Raw genomic sequence first — 23,495 nt, 5'->3', positions numbered from 1 at the left:
TCTAAGATAATGCCGGCTTTAGTTAAGTAAGATAAAACTAACAAATAATGATCTGACGTAATTTAACTGTAAGCGATAATTGTTTTAAACAAACGAATTGTTATTTATATCTAAAGTAGTTAGTAAATACTGCGTAAAATATGATGTATAGGTGTAAAATATGAGGTATGATGTATATCACCACAGCTGTAAATAAGTTTACAACTTGCATGATAGTAAGTGGTTACCATAATTCAACTTGCAACTCAAAATGACTTGCACACTGTGAATCAGTAGAAATATTTTACTCTGTTCTAATGGATCTCTTATTGTAGATTGTTCCTTGAGAAAACCCGTGTAAGAAGCTTACTCCACCATTTCCTTTGACGTTGAAGAAACTTCGTCTTAAATTGCTTAATATTCTTAGTTTAACAAACGGCCAGGGTGCAGTGCCGAGTCGTCAGCGCACTCAAAATATTCAAAACCTTCGACCTGTCGACGTATCCGACACAGACACTTGCCGAAGCAGCTACGTCTCGAAATTACCTGTGTCACGCTAAGCATGAACCACCTATACAAGAGGAGTAATCAAGTGCAAATATTTACCTAAATATATTGTTTAAGTGAAGAGAAAGCACCAAAGCCTAATTGACTTTTAGTTGTGCACTACTCAAAACAAAATAGGGCCCACCACACAGTTTTTTAGAATGTTGGCTAGGAATAACTTAAAAGGTAATTATTAGCGAAAAAAGCATTTGATTACGTAGTTGACATGTTTATACGTCATTAACAATGTTTTGAGGGACAACTTGAGTGTTTTAATCTAATGCCGCCGATTGTTTCCTCAATAGAAGAATGAATGAACGCAATTAGTAGTTTACTTACAATTGTTTTATTCGAGTAACTTATGTTGCCGACAGTACGATTGTACCGAATGTGACGAAGAGGTCAAATGCAATTCTCTCAAACTTCAAAAACATATTAATAAATTTGATAAGGAACTATAATTTTTTTAACACCTACGTAAACAGATACCTACCCTGGACCTTTTACCTAATATAGGCGAATGCAATTTGCACACTAGCCGATTGAAAGTTCTTTCCAAAAAATCAAAGTGTGTTTCTGGAATGCGAATTAGGCTAGGGGTTTCTTAATCCTTGACTTGTCAACCTATGTGTAGGTATGCCTTTCATACAAATCTATTTAACGGTTTATGCGTTTAATTTCATCATTTTACGAATTCTACATACATTTATGAATTACTAGATGCTGCTCGCAGCTACATCCGCGTGAAGAGCTATTCCCGCTACAAATGTCCCTAAAATACTAAAGTGATTCATTACATCAACAATAAAACGCCAGCGCCATCTATTAAATAAAAATATTTCCTATGGATGAAAATTACCAGGATAAAAGTAACCTATGTGTTAATCCAGGTCATAGTATAGCCGTAAGCCAAATTTCATTCATAACTGTTCTGTCGTTTCTGCGTTTACTTCCAACAAACATCTACACATCTAAACATTTTCTCAAAGTTAAGATAAAAGAAAGACAATTAAGATGTAAGTAATTGACGATGTTTCGATTGAGTGTATTCAAATTTATTAGGTAGTTACCTACTTTCCGGTACTGATATAAAAATCTGTTTCGTATATTGCCAAATATGCCTGTTTCTTCAACTCCATTAACTAAGTGTTATCATTTTATTAAAGTGTCAAATACTACATGACTTTAGGTAATTATCGTGAACCGCGATATAACTTAACACACCTACTTATATGTATAACCAAACCCAAAGTAAAATCACAATTAAAAGGGAAGAATATTCACAATTTTGTTTACTTGGGCGATATATTTATTCCTGTTATTTTAATTTAAAAACCAAACTATTGAACCGATTTTGAAAAAATCTGCGTGACGAATCTGGAAGTATAAACTTTCAAATAAAAAAAAAATCCGAGTCGGTTAATAAATGACTAAGTTCTGAGGTAACAAACATTAAAAATAATAGATATACCTACACGTCGAATTGATAACCTCCTTCTCTTTTGAAGTCAGTTTAAAATCAGTGGAGGACATAATATGTTCTAATACCTACATTACATACTAGTAAATTCCAGATTCTAGAAACACAAAATTTTTGTAAGCACATTAGTCATGAACTTAGGGAAAACACGACGCATTTTACTATCTTAATTTTACGGATAAAGTTTCTGCTCATAGGAAATACTTTATCGTGACATGACATTTATGTTATCGAAAAGTTTCTATCTACAAGAGGGTGCCGACGACCCCGCACTTCAATTTCGCTGTTCCAATATTTGGCAGCTACGTACTGGCTGCTGGGAAAGACTCGAAAATATTTTTAAACAAATAGTTATCTACCTATTATTCAATTACTTATATTGTTTTGGTGTAATTAATGAATCTTTGTTTATGCTTAGAAATCTCTAATTTTGGTCCAGGAGCGGGCAAAGCGGATATCTTTATATAAGTAGACCCATTAAAATACAGAAAAAGTATTATTTGTGTTGAATCCAAGAAAACGGTGCAATTGGCCTCCGCTGCTCCTTCCTGACGGCGCCCTTACTACGTAGCTATACCAAGAAAACAATTTGTTCCGAGATAATGAAACTGATATAATATCTTACAATGATGGTGGGATTACGGCTGTGACAAGAATTAACAATATCTAACAAAAGCGAATAGTTTACCGTATAAACATGAAAGGTGGGCCGAAAAATTCTATTATCAAACAATACCTACTTAAATATCAATTGATGATTTTTTTTAAAGGTCGAGAATTTGTTTGTTTTATTTATTTTTATCTATTGACTGTCATTTATAGTGCTACTACCTAGACTTAGACCCTTTATGCTGATGGCGTATTTTTCACACGGTAACGACACATTATAAACGCAACTAAAATCTGATGCAGTTGGGTCAGGAACTACGAACTTTTAGACACAAACGTGCGCACTGAAAACCCGCATAAAACCTACATAACACACATCGTTGGTGCATATAATAGACGCCGCGCGCCGCGACGTCTGCATGAGCTCTTGCCTATGTGCAGATCAAATAATTTTGTATTACAGAATGCAGAATTGAGTTAGTTAAGGTGAGTCGGGGGAAGTGCGCCATAAAATTTTCATAGCTGGATTCAATGCAAAATAATTTCTTTTTGTGCTGACTTAAGAATATAATTTTATTAATTTAAGAATATTTGGTATTTTGTGATAACAACCTATAGCCATTCAAGGAAATTGGACCATAAATTAATAATATTTTGCTCAAAGTAAAAAATGGTAGTAGGCGCACTTGCCTCCGGAAATGGGGTAAGTGCGCCTGTGTAAAAAAAACGCCAATATGAAACATTATAAAGAAAACACTCATTTTAGTCCATAGAGAAATAAGTTTTACTCGCAATGCTCTTGGATAATTTTAATCACTCAATATTATAACAAACTATGGCTGTCAAATGAAATTCGGGGTAAGTGCGCCATATATATGTAAATCAGGGCTTCAAAACATTTTAGATTTTTTGTTGCTATATAAGATTTTTGCTATATTAGAGTTTCGTGTGCGGATATGTTGGAATAAAAAATGGTAGCCCTAATATAAAATCCATTTTATTTCTAAAAACTAAAATAACATACAAAAATGTAGAAATTAACAATTTCGAATGCGTTATAACTCAATTACTTAGAATTTGGCCTTATGACATTTGATATGTTTTAGCTGCATTATATCCAGATAACGTGCCTGATCGAACAGTTGGAACCTATTCACGTAAAGTTGCTCTAGACCAAGGTATTTCAGTTTTTCTTTTGTAAAACGAATTAACTAATACGCCCTTTTATTTAAGTCGGCTCGAAACAAAATACCTTGAGTACAAAAATTCTGCTGTTAAGTATAACATTTTTATAATAATAATTCATATTAGTAAAACTTATTCTCAAAAAGGTTGGCTATATATGGATCAGGGGCAAGTGCGCCATACGACTATTAACTGTGGCGCACTTGCCCTACTCGACAATTTTTAAGTACATTTTTCGCATTGCTAAAAATCCTTTATTTTAGTATATATAAATAAAATTCAGACAGGAAGTTAAAATAAAAGGTTTAAACTATGTATTCACCTTACTGGTTTACAGAAATATGTTAAATATCTTGAAATATTTGATGTTATCTTTCACGGGGTCATCTCTGTTTACAGGTCTAAATGACACTTAAAATAAAATGGCGAATAAATCGTATTAAAATGAACATAGCCATTTATGTTTTTAGTGGAACTGTATTTCAGTTAGTAGCATCGATATAAGATTGCGGTAATTGTATAACATCAATAGTTTTCGATTTATTTAGGGTAGGTGCACTTACCCCGTCGGCGCACTTGCCCCGACTGACCTTATTAATTTACTTTTTCACAATTTATAATGTTGTCCCTTGTTATATGTATCATAGTTTGATTTTCTCCATAGTGAAAAATGTAGCCTAAAGTGGCTAAAAATAGTTTCGATAGACATAATGAGTCACTTTTAAACCACTTGCATCAATAAAAAGCGATCGTTCTAAATATGTCTTCGCCGCAGTTGACACGTGTAATATAGGGATGATATAAACGAGAATCGGACTCAGAGTACGTATACCAAGGTCCAAGTATAAAATTAATTTTATTCGAATTACTAAGTCGAAAGTCGAATTTTATTTATTCACGAACCGAAATCAATTTTTTCTGTAATATCTATATTGAAATATAAATTAATAAGGTAAACATTATGTAAGTACCTAGATAGGTAATTTTGATAATTTTAAGCAACTTTGTGAATATTCTTATGAAATGGCACAACGCACATTCATTTTACGAATCGAAACGCGGCGTTGTTCCGGTGTTATTCACTCTATATCGTCTACTCATTGGGATTGCTGTTCAAATAATTATAGTATAGGTAAGTAATTATTGTATAATGGAATGATATTTAAGTATATCCTAGAACAACACTAGCGGCAATTGGTAAACCGCTGTGACCTAGTCCTCGCACGTGGTCTGTGTAGTAAGATCACGTGAATACTACAATGTCTGGGTTAACTGAACAAGGAGTTTAACAATTGAAATAAATGGATACCGGGATGCTAAAAATAGACGACCTGGCGCGTTTTACATGCGACATGACAGCCGACGATATCCATCTCTTTATTATTATAGCATCTCTTCTTTTTCTATTTGCCTTTATTCTATTCTAATATGCAGTCGGCCCAATGTCGCAATTATAAATATGAGGAACATAGGTTGCAAGGATTTAAGAATGAATGCGGTTAAGCCATGATTTTAGGGTAACCTGAATTCTGTACCTACCCACAAATCTTTGAAACGCGAGGCCTCCAAAATTACGCGGATGGTAACCTACGTCGCACACGCCTTACGCCGGCCCTGAGGACAGCACATATACTTTATGACACGATTTAGATTAGTTTTTACTGTAGTTCGTATCATCATTTCGTGACCTTATCTTGGCCTAATCTGTGTTAGAAAAAACTGTAGTGCCACTTGTAACCTGGCAGTTAAACTTTAAACCTTTCAATCCAAAAGCCCACAACTATACCGCCATTACACCAAAGAAGCAATAGTTATATAAAAGCCTTCTCTGTAGGGTATTTAATATCTATTGTATCAATAAAAAATTATAGATCATTTATCAGTTTTAATAATTTAGTTTCGGAGTTATAATTTGCAATTGATGAAAAATATAAACAATAATGATTTGCCAATTATTCAGTTATTGAAAGCAGGGTTATCATTTGTTTATAACATCTTAATCAAGGAACATATAACTGTCTATACACATATTTTAAACAATGTTCATTATTTTACATACTTCCACATTTAAAGATTACGCGGCGTCTAACAATTTTGCGGCATGTAGCATTGTTGTTTGGCGTCAAAATTCATCGAAAAATTATATTTAAAACTTACCTCTAGAAGTTCTATTTAATTGAATGATTGTGCAAAAAGTATTGGGCTTTAATCTTTCATAACAAGCAAATAAAAAGCAGGCACAAACCCAACGCAGCTTTTAGGAGATAAAAACCGCATGGTTGTCTTCCTACCTACTCTTTTCTTCTTCTTGTATATTATGGCTTTCGCCATTTATTTATTGGTGATTTTGCCAAGGCTGAGTGATAATAGTAACAAAACAAAAAAGCAATCAGAAATCAAAACGCCATTTTTTTTTAAATCGCGAAGGTATGTATATCTACCTACTTTAATAGTGGAATAAATTCAAACTTAAATGAAACAAACAAATCTTACGAAACTATATTTATTTTCCATATTCACTTTATATAATAGCTATACACAATATGTAGTGATAAAATATCGATTTTCGATGAGATATCTATTTAGGACCTAAATCAATTATTTTAATTCACAAATCACACGTAACACAATTCTCAAATATTCAATTCTAACTTATTGGCCAAATACATTGTTATTAAGAAACAATCAAATGATAATTACATTTTTATTTTCTCTTAGCGTTATAGATCATAAATCATGTTCATTTTCTACTGCAAGTTTAGACTAGCGAGTTCTTTCAGCAGATATTGCGCAAGTACTGCCAGATGCGGTAACTCTAGCGATAATATTTCGATATTTCCATACACATAAAAATTGCTGCAAGTCTTGAATGATTCCAAATTTGCAGAAGTCAGCTTCCCATCATTATTTATTTGGTAAAAAATCGCTTGTAGAAGCCGTCTTCTACAAATTTTCTTGCCAATCTAAACCTCTAAGAATGACAGTTTAATATCTTAATTTCGGTAATTATTTTTTTCTAACGCATGGCTTGTAATTATTCAGTAGTAATCATTTATCACACCGAAATCTTTGCTGACACTAATAACACAAAATTGACCATTTTAATTTGCGGTAGTTTGCAATTTTTATAATCATTATGTTACAAGGGGAATTTTGTGGTTTGTTTTTATAAAGATACATTCGTGTCTGGTATAAAAATTTACATATTACGGATAGGTAAAAAATGATTTTTTTTTTATAAGAGAATATTCCATTTCATAAATTCAGTTGGGATTTCAACAAACACATTTCAAATAAGTATTCATTTCATTTCAACTATGTTACAATGCAATATAATTTCTGAGCATTTATATTGATACACTAAATCAGCATACTACTAACACAAATCACTCAAAAATTGGATCTTATTAAAGAAATAACGCCATCTAGGACTCGTAAATTTAATTACATTAACATTATCTACACGGAACCATATTGTTAGACAAGAACTACATTGGTAAGTTATACTTTTAAGAGTTACTTACGTAAGTTATACGTTTCATAATACATCTTTTATAAAAAGTGTAAGTCACAAAAAAATGGAACGTATGGTTCAATGACGTTTTACAAATAGACGCGTCATAGACTAACAAAATTGTACATAAAAACAGCGCACTATTTACTATAGTCACATTCCTGTACAGCCCTAGCAGCTCGCATAGATACGGCCCGAGCGTCGACCCCCGTGGCCATCTAGTTTATTGGTCTCTGGTCGCCATGACAGTCGAATAAAATGCATTTATTAGTTAACAATAAGTTAAATATTGCATACTTTTACTAACGTATGAAATGAAACGTTTTTTTCATTCACAGTTGGAGTATAATTTATACATCATCTAAAAACACAGGAAGGCATTTTATTTATAAAAATACGAAATGTTAGTATGCCGACTAGCCACGACAGTGGTTGGAGGTTGAATAAATGAATGTCGGGCAATAGGGGACCGGCCTATGCTTGATTTTGTACATTATTCTATATGTAATGGTTAATAATACGAAAAAGAAGTTAAAAAATGAGCGAGTAATTCATATATAAAATATTGTAATGTACACAAGTAGGCGCGATGTGGGGATATCGCTTCATCTCTTCTTTTCGCACGCGTCGTAATTCCCGATGACGTCACATGTGGATATTTCGTCTCTTTTCTGTTTCTTGTTAATTACCCCTTCCACCGAAATTCAAAGACTTATAACTTGTTGATTTTTTACCGGATTTTAATAATTCCTTCTGTGTTATAATTTATATTATGTAAATATTTGATAATAGTAAAGAACAAAGTATAAGCGGCGATAGCCTAGTTGGTTGTGGAACGGACTGCCGAGACGAATGTCCGCAGGTTCAAGTCCCAAGGGCACACATCTCTGATTTTTCTAAAAAAATATGTGTGTATTCTTTGTGAATTATCGCTTGCTTTAACGGTGAAGGAAAACATCGTGAGGAAACCTGCATACCTGAGAAGTTCTCTATAGGAATTTCGAAGGTGTGTGAAGTCTACCAATCCGCACTAGGCCAGCGTGGTAGACTAAGGCCTAATCCCTCTCAGTAGTAGAGGAGGCCCGTGCTCAGCAGTGGGCAAGTATATAATACAGGGCTGATATTATTATTATTATTATTATATAAAGAACAAAAATGAGTCCGGTACCCTATTACCTTGCTTTCGACTTGCCAATATTGAGCTCGGACAACGTATCTATGTAATGAAAACATCTTAGGTATGGTTACTGTAAACATATTACCGAGATGTCTACTTATAATTAGTAAATTTGTCGTATGTGACTTACGTAAATAAAACTTACAAATATAAAACCTAACTTACACCGTAGTATAATATTGCACTATGCACTATGATATTGTAGTTATACATATGTTTACACATCACTCTAGTTTAATATTTGTCGCTGCAATATTGCGGTTTGGTTAACGTATTTATTTTTGCTTTATGTATTGGGTTTTTACCGAAATTATTAGAACAAAAATATTTAATTGTAAATATCAAATTTTTTACCAAATGTAACATAATAAACCCTGATTTACGAAAGTTGAGAAATTACGTAGACATACCTATTTATTAACATTTTACAGAGCTATGCTTCAGAAGTCTATTTTCAATATATTAATCTGTAGTTTGGCCATTGGCTCCTTTTGACAAATTTGTCGGTATAATTATACCGTCAGCTAAGAATTGTGTTTTTCCTTTTAATATAACCCAAAAAAAGACGTGTCCTAAGCCACCCATAAACAGGAGAACTCGACACAAGACTACAAATTACATAATAGGGGACCGGACAGGTATTACCAAAAAATCTGAAATTCAGTAAGTAAGTAAAGTTTGTAATATTAAAAATATTATCTCATATTTGTTTTTGTAAAAGAGTTGTGATTTGTATATTTAAATCAATAAATAAAATACAATAATTATAATATTTTTAGTCTATTCTTTACGGCAAATGAAACACCAATCACGGCGCATGACGTCACACGTGGGTAAAATGTAAACAAACAGACGTCATCTGGATGTCATACCGCGTTGTGTTATTTTAATGCTTTAAAGGTGTTTTTTGACACACAACTGCTCTAATAATTAATATTAATTTATACGGGACGTTGTTACTATCTTCCAGCTTAACGTTTACAGATTGTTTAATCGTTAATCATAATGGACCGCAAAAAATATCGTTGATGCGTCGTACCTGAATGTAATAATACTTCTATATCTTTACCAAACAAATTATTTATTGATGTACCACGAAAAGCAGATATATGAATAAAGTGGTTGCAGTTAGCAAGACGAACCTACGACGGAATGTCTGCAGACTCACCGATTTACTTGTGAGGATCACTTTGATGTAAGTAAATAAAAAATAGTGTTTCGGTTTAAGATAAATCGATGAATATTTCTATTAATTAAATCATTTGTACACCCAGGTAGGTTATGGCTATGAGATGTATTTATTTATGTTTTAGCTGCCACATGATATGGAATAGAATAATTATTTATATAGAATTCTGGTTGTTACACAGTAACCTGAGATTGCCCGAGATTAACACGGTCTATGCAGTGTTGCCAGATCATAATTTCTCTTTACCCCAGGATTATTTGGAATTTAAAATTTTACCCTTAAACCAATCATAAATAATTCGGTACTTTTTTTTCTATATCCTTATCTATGCAGACGCCACTTCTTTCTTCACTTCCACTTCAATAATTATTAATTTAATTATCTCATTTTATTAGGAACAACTAGCTGTACACGAAAATTGTATTGAATAAACAATTATAATTGTTTCATGGCCTACAATTTTAGTAGGAAACATCTTTCTCTAAGCTCAATATTTATTACAATACCGTGAAACAATAGCTTTAATACCTTAACTCGTAGAATTACCCCAAAAATTACCATAAAAAATACCCTGCTGATTCAGTTTTACCCTAAATCTAGGGTAAATAACCCTAATCTGGCATTATTGAATCACTGTTCAAATGACAAGACTTGTCAAGTTGCTTTATCCATGTATGACGTCACACGAGACGAAATGACACAATGTAGCGTTTGCGCGGGAATTATAGCTATTTAACATTTAGGCATGGTTTTATGTACTTTTTAAGCTTTATTTGTGCAAAATACTATTTTTCTTGGCTATTTATATCCACAATGATCAATTTAAAACACCTTCTGAAAATTTGTCCGGTCCCCTATTGTGTGGCATTAATCTGCGCTCGACGTTCTAAGACGTTGGAAGTTAGTCTCATATTATAATAACACTAAAATGTCCTATAACTACTTAAAAATCCCTGCCTGACGACTTAGAATCACCTTCGCTATCACTCGACCACTCCCCTTCGCTATACTCTCTCACACCTCTTCTTGGCTTCCTGCGTTTCTCTCTAGGGAAATCTTCTTCGTCAGTAGAATCTTGGGTAAAGTTCTGTATATTTTGGTCTATATCTTGGAACATTAGGTCCTTTGTTGGCGACGCTGTACGCAACTCTTTGAGCGTGTTCGTCAGGTCGATGTTCGGTGGAAGTGTTATGTCTTCTTCTTCTTCTACTTCGTTCTCTCTCCTTCTCTTCTTTTTGGGTTTCGTGCTGTGTTTCTTCTCCTTCTTTCGCTTCTTTTTTCTTGAGCTGGCATATAATTACGTAATTATTATAATATTATTTTATCTTATTCATGTCTTTACATCAACAACATTACATATTTTAACATTTCAATTTAATAAAACAAAAAAGGTATATACAAAATCTGGTATGTGTGCCCAGCATTCACCACACACAACATACTTAATAAAAACTAAAACATAATATTGAGAATGTAGACATAACAATTACGAATATTAATTCATCTTTATATTTTCCTATCATTTATAATATCTAACATCTGCAAAACTATTTATAGCGCGAATTAAAAAAAAATTCGTCATTAAAAAATATTCATAGATAAAAAAAATATTTTAAATAAAAAAAATAAAACTAGATATCGAAATAAAACTAGTAAATGATAACGGGGCGGACTCTGTAAGACCATGAAGGCTAGAAAATCTCGAAACGTTCGGTAAAAGAAATAAAAAATACCTCAATAAAATTGAAAAGCTTGTTTTCTTTCGATGTCTAACATCGCGTAAACATATGAAATCTTTATAATAAGATATTAAAAAAATTCTCACCCGTCATAATCCGATTCTTCATCGTCAGATGATCTGTAATAAAAGTAATAGTTTAGCATTCAAAATTAGTAGTTTAACTTGATTCTGGTGTTTAGGGGCCGTTCAAGTATTCATCATCATCATCTCAGCCACAGGAAGTCCTTCGCTGAACATAGGCCTCCCCCAAGGATCTCCACGTCGACCTGTTGGAAGCGGCCTGCATCCAGCGACTTCCTGCGACCTTAGCCAGGTCGTCCGTCCACCTTGTAGGCGGGCGTCCGACCTTTCGCTTGCCTGTACGTGGCCTCCACTCTAGAACCTTTCGACCCCAACGGTCATCGGTTCTTCGAGCTATGTGTCCGGCCCACTGCCACTTCAACTTGCTAATCCTATGGACTATGTCGGTAACCTTTGTTCTCTTACGGATCTCCTCATTTCTGATTCGATCTCGTAGAGAAATACCGAGCATAGCCCTCTCCATAGCTCGTTGAGTGACCTTGAGCCTCCTAATGAGGCCCACAGGCCCGCAGGCATGCGTTGCAGGGGCGGGACGGGGGTCTCTTACAAAGCTTCTGTAACATTCTTTTTTTTTATTTTAAAACAATAACAAAGGTATTTTAGCGTCTTTCCGGTATTTTGGGTAAAATAATTGTGATTACAAAAAAATGACACTTTAGAGTTACATAACTTTTGGAGGGGGGCGGTGGCGTACAGGAAAACGTTACGGTGCGTTTTGCCACTCAAAGGTCAAAACTCTTCAAAAATTGCGTTACGTAATACTTGAACGGCTCCTTACAGTTCTCACTATGTGACAGAAAATAATATTGGATAAATATTAAAATTATACTAGCTGCTAAATATAATATCGGCCATGACATAACACTATCCAACCTTTAAAACTAGATAAAGCCTCACACAGGAATTATAATATTACTATTAGATATGTTTTGGTACATGCTGTATTAATATTGTTAAGAACTAAAGTAATTTTGATTAACATAAAAGACCTACTACTAACTTTACAGAAATATTTCACAAAGATATATCATCAAACAACGGACAAGTACGACTGTCAATGACCAGTTGACTTGGTCTGTAAAACGATTAAGGTTTTTATGCAAAACCTGTCGCAAATACTCTCATAAGAATATTTTTATCGCAACAATATAATAATAATGTCTTACCTGTACTTTCGTCGTTTACTTCTACGATGTGCTCTGTCTAATTCATCTTCATATTCTGTAACGAAATAAAACATGACACACAAAAAAAGTAAATCTAAAAAACATATTATAATTTTGTTATTTTTTCCTTCGTATACGACGTTATAAATTCATGATATGCTAGGCGGACGGAGCCGGAAGCAAAGCCTAGTTTACAATAAGACATCTTACCCCTTCTTTCTCGATGCCTTCTCTTTTCTTTCCTTCGCCGTTTTTCCTCTTCTTCTGCTTTTTTCTTTCTCGACTCTAAATTATCGACCTGGTAAATAAAAAATATTATAATATATACCGTATTTGTAAAATTGTTTTCAGTCGATATCTATATAATTCGGGTTAAACACCTGTAATAATATTATACTGATGGTACACGAGTAATCTATACTATTATATAAAGCTGAAGAGTTTGTTTGTTTGTTTGTTTGTTTGAACGCGCTAATCCCAGGAACTACCGGTCCAATCCGAAAAATTCTTTTTGCATTGGATAGCCCTTTGTTCGTGGAGTGCTATAGGCTATATATCATCACGCTATACCCAATAGGAGCGGAGCAGTAATGGCTGATCTCAGGAACTACCGGTCCAAACTGAAAAATTCTTTTTGCGTTGGATAGTACTTAGTTTGTGGAATGCTATAGGCTATATATCATCACGCTATACCCCATAGGAGCGGAGCAGTAATAGCTAATCTCAGGAACTACCGGTCCAAACTGAAAAATTCTTTTTGCGTTGGATAGCCCTTTGTTCGTGGAGTGCTATAGGCTATATATCATCACGCTATACCCAATAGGAGCGGAGCAGTAATGGCTAATCTCAGGAACTACCAGTCCAAACTGAAAAATTCTTTTTGCGTTGGATAGTACTTAGTTCGTGGAATGCTATAGGCTATATATCATCACGCTATACCCAATAGGAGCGGAGCAGTAATGGCTAATCTCAGGAACTACCAATTCGAACTGAAAAATTCTTTTTGTGTTGAATAGTCCTTTGTTTGTGGAGTGCTCAAAGTTATATACCATCACGCTATAACCAATAGGAGCGGAGCAGTAATGGCTAATCTCAGGAACTTACGGTTTCAACTGAAAAATTCGTTTTGTGTTGGATAGCCCTTTATTTGTGGACCGCTATAGGCTATATATCATCACGCTATGGCCAATAGGAGCGGAGAGTAATGGCTAATCTCAAGAACTACCGGTTTGAACTGAAAAAATATTTTTGTGTTGGATAGCCCTTTGTTCGTGGAGTGCTATAGGCTATATATCATCACGTTATGACCAATAGGAGCGGAGCAGTAATGAAACATGTTGCAAAACGGGGAAAATTATTAGTTTTGAGAGCTTCCGTTGCCTGCGCTGCGTAAACGGTTAAAGTTATGCAACAATGATGTATGACGGGATTGTTCCTCTTAAAAAGTTCTAAAAAATATATTATAAAAACAAAAGTCCCCCGCTGCATCTGTCTGCCTGAACGTGTTAAACTCAAAACTACCCAACGTATTAAGATGAAATTTGGTATGGAGACAGTTTGAGACCCTGGGAAGAACATAGGCTCCCGGGAAACTACTACTTTTATAACGGAAAACTTTAGCCTGAAAAACTTTATAACGCGGGCGGAGCCGCGGGCAAAAGCTAGTTACTTATAAAAATAATATGTTTATCATTTCGGACCAGTTAAATCGCGAACGATAAGTGATACATATAACACATATCTCTAAAATCAGATGTGAATTTACAGACTTCTGTATCTCCAGACCATTCCATTCCCAACTAGCTATCATGGATTTTTTTATTGCTTTGAATGACGAGACGAGCTTGGTAGCCGTCCGCCTGATAGTAAGTGATACGACCGCCCATAAACAGTAAAAACACCATCCAACACCTTTAGTTACAAAGTATTGTTTGGTATTCCACTGCGCCCGCCATCCTGAGACATGAGATGTGAAGTCTTATTATGTCCAGTAGTTGTACAATGTCCTTCAAATCAGAACACAACAGTGCCTACACACTGCTGCTTGGCCGCAGAAGTAGACTTTGTGGTGGTTCCTACCCAGGCGGACTCGTAAACATGACAGACCTACCACCAGTATTTCTAATCCAACCCAGTAATATATAACGTTGAAGAGTTTGTGTGAAAACTGATTTTGCTAATTATTTCTGAGTGCCATAGACTACTTTTTATCCCGTGAAAATATAAAGCGGGACTTTAATCCCGGAAAAACTTCTTCACGGGCGGAGCTGCGAGCACAAGCGAGTGAACAATGTTTACATACAATTTAATCAGGCTTTTTATATATTTAGTATATATACCATAGCGCTTGCTAGGGAGGTGGTGGGTAGCGCGGCAGCGGCGGGGTCCACGCCCACTTTCTTCAGGAACTCGGCGGCGCGGCGACGTCTCTCTTGCTGCTTCACTTTCTCTACTACCGTGTCGCATTCACCTAAAATATATTATACAACTTGTATAATATAATCTAGGCCTTTACAATTCTAGATAGAGGTACATTCTAGACCATTAATATGGCCATTATATCGGTACAACATGCTGTGTTGTAACTTGCGATCGGACTGCTCAGAAGCAGTCCGATCTTTTGGACGCCCGTTTAGTTTAATGTAGGTATGGACCAAAAGTACTTGTACGTCACTATTCAGAATGAGTTCTTTTCAAATTTTATTCTACTAAAAAAATGTACTTGAAGTACTGGCAGTAATGCATAGTTACAATAATAAATAAAAAAAAGGCAAAGAAAAAATTACTATGATTTCAAATACTTTACCTTTAGAATCTGATTGATCTCCAGTAAGATCGATCAAGTCATCTGAATTGTCTTCTAAAGATATAATTTCATTCACCACCAGTTCTTCTTTATATTTCTTCCTTTTCCTTTCTTTTTCGGCGTTTTTTGCTCTCCTGTATTCTCTATCTGGACTCCTCTCCTCTCTCCTTTCCGATCTTCTCTCTCTGCTTTCAGATTTACTTCTGTACTCCCTTTTTCGATCTGAATGTTTCCTTCTTTCCCTTCTTTGTGTTGGGCTATTTTCTTTTATTCTTTCAACTTTTCTTTCCTCTTTAACTGGAGTTTTTTCTTTTATTATCTCCACAGGTTTACTTAGAACTATAGTTGGTGATGTCACTTCAGGTTTTGGTTGCACTTTAACCTCTGGCATTGGTAGTAATTTTGGCATGATTGGCTTCATGGGTTCTATGGCCCTTATTGTAGGAAGATCTTGGGTTAATTGACCTTCCATTTTATAAACTACAATGGGTGGTATATTGTTAATTGGATAGAATTGTTGTGGTGGTTTCGGTTGTTCTTTTACTTCTTCTGGTTTTTCTGCTTCCTTCTCTGCCTGTTTTTCCGCTTGTTTCTCTGGATCCTCGTCAGAACTTGATTCGTATGGTAGCGCCGGTTTAGGCAGTATTGGATCTGGGTCTTTCTGCTTCTTTATTGAGAATGACACTGGTGCTATAAAGAAAAACCAAATTGATATATCAATAAAATTTCAGACATGTTAGTAATTTTATTTGTTTGTTTTATAGGAACTTAACATTGAATGTATGCATGTATACACCTATAAAGCCTGTAAAACGAAACATTAATGATATTTACGTTAAACATCAATTATTAGTTGCAATGGGTCCTATACACTATGCAGGGTAATACTGCTCATTGTCATCAATACACCACTACCACATATCATATAAGAATCCAACTTATTTATTACTATTATGAATTCCATAATTATGTAGCCACCGACATAATGTGTAGAAGTCTTAACGAGTAATATAATTGTAATCACTTACCAGAAGACTTCCTTGGCCTCATCTCCTGCATCAGTTTTTTATAATATGGATAGTATATATTTTCTGGATCAAGGAATGTGAATCTAGGATCGTTTTTGGCCCGCACAATGTCTGCGAACTCGTCGCCGTTGCGTGTGACGTACGCCGCCATCTTTTCTATCACCACTTGAATGTCTTCGGGTGGTGTTATAACTGGAACTTTCTCTTTGCCATCGGATGATGAATCGTCATCGTAATCTATAAAAATGTATTTCAAACCATTCAATATTTTATCTATTATAAATAAAATACATATATGATTAATATATTCTTTTAAGGAATAACAAGGCAAAGCCAGAAGACACTCCATATAGAATTTTATAAGGAATATCATTTAATCTATTGCAATCCGTAAATAGCTATATAATTGTTCCTATTTAAAGAAAGGAAAATTAATGAATTAGACAACTCTTAATAATAAACAGAACTCATTCTTTTTTAAGTATTGGCAGACAAAAGAAACTGCATAATAAGGCAACTGCTACTATTAAAATATTACCTTCACCAGACATGTCACTCTCCGAGTCCGTATTATAATTCTTCATGAGACTGAGTCCTGTAGACTTCGCCAATGTAGGCTGTTCTTTCTTCACTTGTTTCTGCGCTTGCAATTGTTCCTGCTGTTGGGCCAAGTACTGGTGGTAATACGCCGCGTACTGCTGGTACGGCGTCGCTTGCGCTGGTTGTGCAGCTCGTTCGGCTGTTAAAGAAGATTTAAATATAAATTGTTAAAAACTGTGTGCTTTATAGAGGGTGTAAATGTAAATGTTCAGGAAATTTAAAAAAAAAATGTTATTTCCTAAATAAGTGTAATTTTTTTTAAATTTGTGTATGGGTTACAATTTGGGTTCAATTAGCAAAAAAAAAAACAGATGTTTCGTTGTTATTAGTTATTGTATATACATTTCTAGATATTTGACATTTATGATATTTGCCCTTTTCGAAATTTCATATTAAATTGTAATTTAACTAATGATTATCAACCAATTGTTGGATATTTATACAGCATCATATAAGCTAGTGATATGGCCCGGCTTGGCATGGCACACTGGCACCAGTGCCGAGTACTAACCGGTGTTGTACATGACGGGCGGGCGCGATATGTCGGCGCGCGGCGGCAGCGGCTCGGTGCCGGGCGGCGCCACCTCGCCGGGCGCGCGCTCGCTGTACTCGCCGGGCACCGTGCCCTGCATGCGGCACACCAGCAGCGTGTAGTCGCAGTCCGCCGACGGCTTGTACTGGATCGACGGGATGGATGGCGCCTGCCAGATACACACAGCGACTTATTTTATTCAGATCTAGTGAAAAAGCCTTTATTTACTAAAAAGAAAACATTTTTTGTCTCTATCTTTCATTATGTTCAGAGCAGTCCTCTTTAAAGCTTGTCCTCTTGACAGAAGACATTTTTGCCTGTCCCTTGCCTTTCTCAACCACAATAGGCCAGTAACCTTCTTTAGGGCATCAGACCATTGTCTTAGTTGCCCATCTCGACCGCTCCACATTATCTCAAGGTGTCCACTCAGTTAACGTTTTTGTCCATTTAGGTTTTATTTCACTTAACATGTGACCTGCCCCTTTCCATTACACTTTTCTTCAGAATTATTCAGATACTAGCTTTTGCTCGCGGCTCCGCCCGCGTTATAAAGTTTTTCAGGCTAAAGTTTTCCGTTATAAAAATAGTAGTTTCCCGGGAGCCTATGTTCTTCCCAGGGTCTCAAACTGTCTCCATACCAAATTTCATCTTAATACGTTAGGTAGTTTTTGAGTTTAACACGTTAAGGCAGACAGATGCAGCGGAGGACTTTGTTATATTATTTAGAACTTTTTAAGTGAAACAATCCCGTCATACATCATTGTTGCATAACTTTAACCGTTTACGCAGCGCAGGCAACGGAAGCTCTCAAAACTCATAATTTTCCCCGTTTTTGCAACATGTTTCATTACTGCTCCGCTCCTATTGGTTATAGCATGATGATATATATAGCCTATAGCACTCCAGGAACAAAGGGCTATCCAACACAAGAAGATTTTTTCAGTTCAAACCGGTAGTTCCTGAGATTAGCCATTACTGCTCCGCTCCTATTGGTCATAGCGTGATGATATAATATAGCTTATAGCGGTCCACAAATAAAGGGCTATCCAACACAAAACGAATTTTTCAGTTGAAACCGGTAGTTCCTGAGATTAGCCATTACTGCTCCGCTCCTATTGGTCATAGCGTGATGATATATAACTTTGAGCACTCCATAAACAAAGGACTATTCAACACAAAAATATTTTTTCAGTTCGAATCGGTAGTTCCTGAGATTAGCCATTACTGCTCCGCTCCTATTAAATATAGCGTGATGATATATAGCCTATAGCTCTCCACGAACAAAGGGCTATCCAACGCAAAAAGAATTTTTCAGTTTGGACCGGTAGTTCCTGAGATTAGCCATTACTGCCCCGCTCCTATTGGGTATAGCGCGATGATATATAGCCTATAGCACTCCACGAATAAAGGGCTATCCAACGCAAAAAGAATTTTTCAGTTTGGACCGGTAGTTCCTGAGATTAGCCATTACTGCCCCGCTCCTATTGGGTATAGCGTGATGATATATAGCCTATAGCACTCCACGAACAAAGGGCTATCCAACGCAAAAATAATTTTTCAATTTGGACCGGTAGTTCCTGAGATTAGCGCGTTCAAACAAACAAACAAACAAACAAACAAACAAACAAACAAACAAACAAACAAACAAACTCTTCAGCTTTATATAATAGTATAGATTAAAACTATATTGGTGATTGAACTACAATGACTCGGCAAACTTAAAAGTTCTATCAATGATAGTATCTATTATGCAAGCCTAGCCCTACATAAGTAGTGGGAGTATGTAGGACACCATGTAAATGCATACTTCTGATTATACTTACAGATTCAATAACAGTAGATGCTAAGCTTGGATGTAAGTACTCCTCTGCTTCTGGAGGCTTCTCTGAAAGAACCAATAATGTAAATATAAATATTTTTTATTACCATTATTTACATGTTACTTAGTATTACATCACACAATTTAAAAAATCCTCAGAAATAAAGATTAATAAATTTTCTAAATCTAATTTTGTTCCAGTTTTCCCAATATAACTGAATATTGTGGTATAAATATAGTACCTTCAACAATTTCAGGCTTCTTCTCGGGCCACTTGCCAGACTTGACCAAAGCAATCAGAGCACTGTAGTATGGGTTGAGTTCAGAATCTTTATTCAAAAACTGGAACTGCGGGTTGTCACCCTGCTTTGCTTTGATTAGTATCTCCATCTGAGCACCCTGGCTTGCGATGAACTTCGCGGTTTTCTCTATTATTGCATTTTGTTTTTGAGTTTCAGGCTGTAAAAGTATGTATTATTTAATGATGTAATCACATACTATAGCAGATTTTTGGTGAGATAACACAATATATGGAATAAGTGGTAATTACAATACAATTGTATAATTGAACAGTGAATATAGTCATTTTGACGTTACATTAATAAAATATTAAATACACATTGTACCAAAATTTATCAATAAATAAAAAAATATCATCAGCAAAAATCCTGGTTGGTACTTATCTGATTTTATGGTCTAGTGCTAATATGAAGTGTGGGTGAAAGTGTATTTCTGACTGAAAGTGTGATAACGCTACTCTGACGAGTTCTTGCAGTAGATGTAGTTTAAAGGCATGTAAAATTAAAATAACTATTTTATTGTTATTTATTTTAGTTCATAAATACCACTTTTTCAGTATACATTTGCAGTTTGAGTAACTTATTGAGTTATTTATGCTGAGGACAAGTTATGGTTTCATGTTGTGATACATACCATAATATTTCTTTTGGTTAATCAACAATAACTTATATGAGTGCATACTTGTACTAACAACGATAATTAAAAGTGCAAACATTTGTATGGAAATATTATACAGCCTTGCAGTAAGGAAAATGTTTCAAATGAATATGACCTAGAACAACTTTACAATCTGTTTATCTTTTTTGCACACAATACAAGAAGTGAAGCATAAAATCATAAACACAGTAGAGTAAGTAAAATTGTATTAGTTGATTTTAGCATTCATTCTAAAGCAGTTGACCCTTTTATCCACAAGGTATTCAACTAATTTTTGTTCTTTACATCTATCATATATGTATCTCATATTAAAATCTAACATAGAAAAATTGAGAAAATCTGTTCATATTTTAAACATTTGACTCCTTATCAGTTCTGGATTCGTAAATAAGCCGTACAGGCCGCGGCTTATGGGTAGCATTTTCTTAGGGGCGGCATATTTCAGAGGACGCAACTTGATTAAATTAATCATTCGTTTATTTAACTTCAGTGCCTTCCATAATACAAACAAATGGAAAATTATTAAGTACTTTAGAAACACACATACATACATAAACCTATCTACATGGGGCGGTGGAAATAAAGTGGCCTACACTCATATAAAAATATAAATCCGGCACTGCTCCTTATGATGTTATTATTTTATACACCACAATCCTTATTATTTTATTATTTTTAAGTCAACAAGTTATAACTTATAATTCAAATTTCTGTAGAATGAGCAAGACAAGAAAGAGAAAAGAGGCGCAATACGCGTACGTTACGTCATCGGGAATTACAATGCGTGTGAAAGAATAAGACAAACCATTATTATTTATTAATCTTAAGATGAACACTTACATATAATATATCGGTTGGTAATAATGCTTTGAATGATGCAGTGGGCAAAAACGGCTCGTCGACCTCGGCGGGCTGCGACGACGGTTCGGGTTCGGCTGGCGCGTCGTAGTTGAACCCCACTTGACCGTAGCCCGCTGCGTGGAGGCGTTTCAATTCTTCCTCTATAAACAGATTATTATTATAACCTTTATTTCGGCCGCCAAGCAGCACTGTGTAATTACTGTTGTGTTCCGGTTTGAAGGACAATGTAACCAGTATAACTACAGGACATAATGAGAGTTAACACCTCATATCTCAGGATGTCAACCGCGGTGGAATACCAAATAATATTAGTAGATTAAAAAAAAAGATTAAATTGTAGTATTTCAAGTATTTAAAAAAAAGATTAAATTGTACATCAACATACCTTTATACATCTCTTCTTCATCCTCATCGGTGTGTAAAGCCCTGTACCGGCCTCTCCTCATCGCACAGCTGTTCCACTTCAAGCTCATTCCTGGTGAGTTCCACACGCCAGTCGTAACCACCAGACGGTGCCTCCAAGGCGGTGAGATCGTGCAATGCGCCCCTAGCGTCATACCTGCCAAGATTTACAAAATATCAAATTGATATTTTTATTTAATTATGTATTACTTAAGAAGTTTTTAAATTACATACTATATCCTACAATAGTGATTAATTATAGTATAAAATAGAGGTGATATTTCACTTAAATTTAAATTTTGTATCAAATAGATACATAGTAACCTGAATGTACTATAAAAGGAATTAGTCATTAGAATTTAATCATAAATTTGATATTAAATGGTTTTTATTGTACATCACACAAAAACCAAAGAGATATCTTTTTAATTTTCCCTTTCTATTGAAAAGGCAAAGGGTCCTAGCCCAATCCCATACAGTCATGTCATTAATAGGGTGATAAATCAAAGAGATTAGACGTGAAAACTTTTTAAAGCAAAAGAAAAGTTACTGACTTATTGCAAAACAATCTATAATATATGGACAATAAACACATCTTATACCATGTGTTACTGAATGAAAGTATCAATAAAACTCAAAGTGAGCATGATTTGCCACTAGTAGTTAGATTTTGTAGAGGAAAATTTTATCAATAATTTTAAACAGCAATCCTAAAACTGCTTGCCGATTGACAAAATGATAAACATATTTAACCACAGCAAAAATGTTTATCAAGTACATTCAAATTAATTTATCTCAAATAGAAATTCAGTCAATCAGAAGTCATTATGTATATCACATTGTTTCTCTTTAGTGATAAGTCACCAACATGTTTAGTAAATAAAGTTATTATTGATACCCCTGTTCTGTAACACCCTGTACATGTAATGTGCAATATCGTAACTTACTGGTAACCTGTAAGGCATTGGTTCGAATCTCAAATAACATCCTAGCACCGATAACATCGCGTTATCAATATTAGCGTAGTCAATTATTCCGTTGCAAAATATACATACCGACGGAGGCCGTCACCGTAACAATACGGGCGTCGCGAGCCGGTGCGCCCGCCGCCCACCGCCAGCGCCGCTCTTCAAACATCATAGTCTGCGAAAATCTTAAAGGTCTTCCAGAATTTTAACTTTTCTGACAATATATTGTTCTTATACGTATTAGCGCCACAGTTAGCAGTCTTATAGTAAAAAACGGATCGAACCTGTCGATTTTCAACGTTTCATCCCCCATCCACGGAATGAGGTGTTTGCCTTGATCTACGTGCAGAGCTTTATCGTCGTCCCTGAACAATTTGCACGAGTAGCCGAACACGAATAACTCTTCTTTCTTCTCTTTCGGTTCACTTTTCCTAAGAATACCCGATTCACTGTGATTTCCAGTCCACTTTATCATTTTTATTTATTTTGAAACTACTTATCTTAAATAAAATTAATTAAAACAGAAACACGCCCGCATACAAACTACAAGCTGTCAACCCAAAGAGAAATATTATATGTCAAGTGTCAATATCTAGGCTACGAGTACACTTATTTTATATTTACCGATTTACATATACCTACATACTATATCTGAGCTACCATATAATTCACTTTTTTATTCAGAATTCAGATTTTGATTAGTTTACAGTCTTTCATAAATATTTGATTTAATAATTATATGTTGATATTTTTCGATATCATTTTTAAATCTTTAAAGATTTTCACGAAAAATTGTGTACTAAATTAGGTAATATAATACAAAATACAAATCATTGCATCGCTGCTCAGACTCCA

The 23,495-nt window shown here is 34.9% G+C and overlaps 1 protein-coding gene across 1 annotated transcript; it reads right to left on the bottom strand.

Annotated features, from left to right (window-relative positions):
• Positions 1-10,390: 10,390 nt before the first annotated feature.
• Positions 10,391-23,226, bottom strand: LOC115449157 (protein suppressor of white apricot). Its single transcript, XM_030176890.2, is given in 15 exon segments — positions 10,391-10,965; positions 11,505-11,537; positions 12,668-12,722; positions 12,878-12,965; positions 15,007-15,137; positions 15,474-16,163; positions 16,502-16,738; positions 17,040-17,240; positions 17,613-17,802; positions 19,457-19,518; positions 19,695-19,911; positions 21,250-21,410; positions 21,656-21,707; positions 21,709-21,829; positions 22,925-23,226. Coding segments are annotated over 15 exon segments (2,772 nt in total). The 5' UTR covers positions 23,116-23,226; the 3' UTR covers positions 10,391-10,622.
• Positions 23,227-23,495: the final 269 nt, after the last annotated feature.

The sequence above is a fragment of the Manduca sexta genome, unplaced genomic scaffold (genome assembly GCF_014839805.1).
Source record: "Manduca sexta isolate Smith_Timp_Sample1 unplaced genomic scaffold, JHU_Msex_v1.0 HiC_scaffold_1721, whole genome shotgun sequence".
In the NCBI taxonomy this organism is placed as follows: Eukaryota; Metazoa; Arthropoda; class Insecta; order Lepidoptera; family Sphingidae; genus Manduca; species Manduca sexta.
Note: the sequence above shows the minus strand (reverse complement) of the source record. Positions and strands in the feature narration are given on the sequence as shown.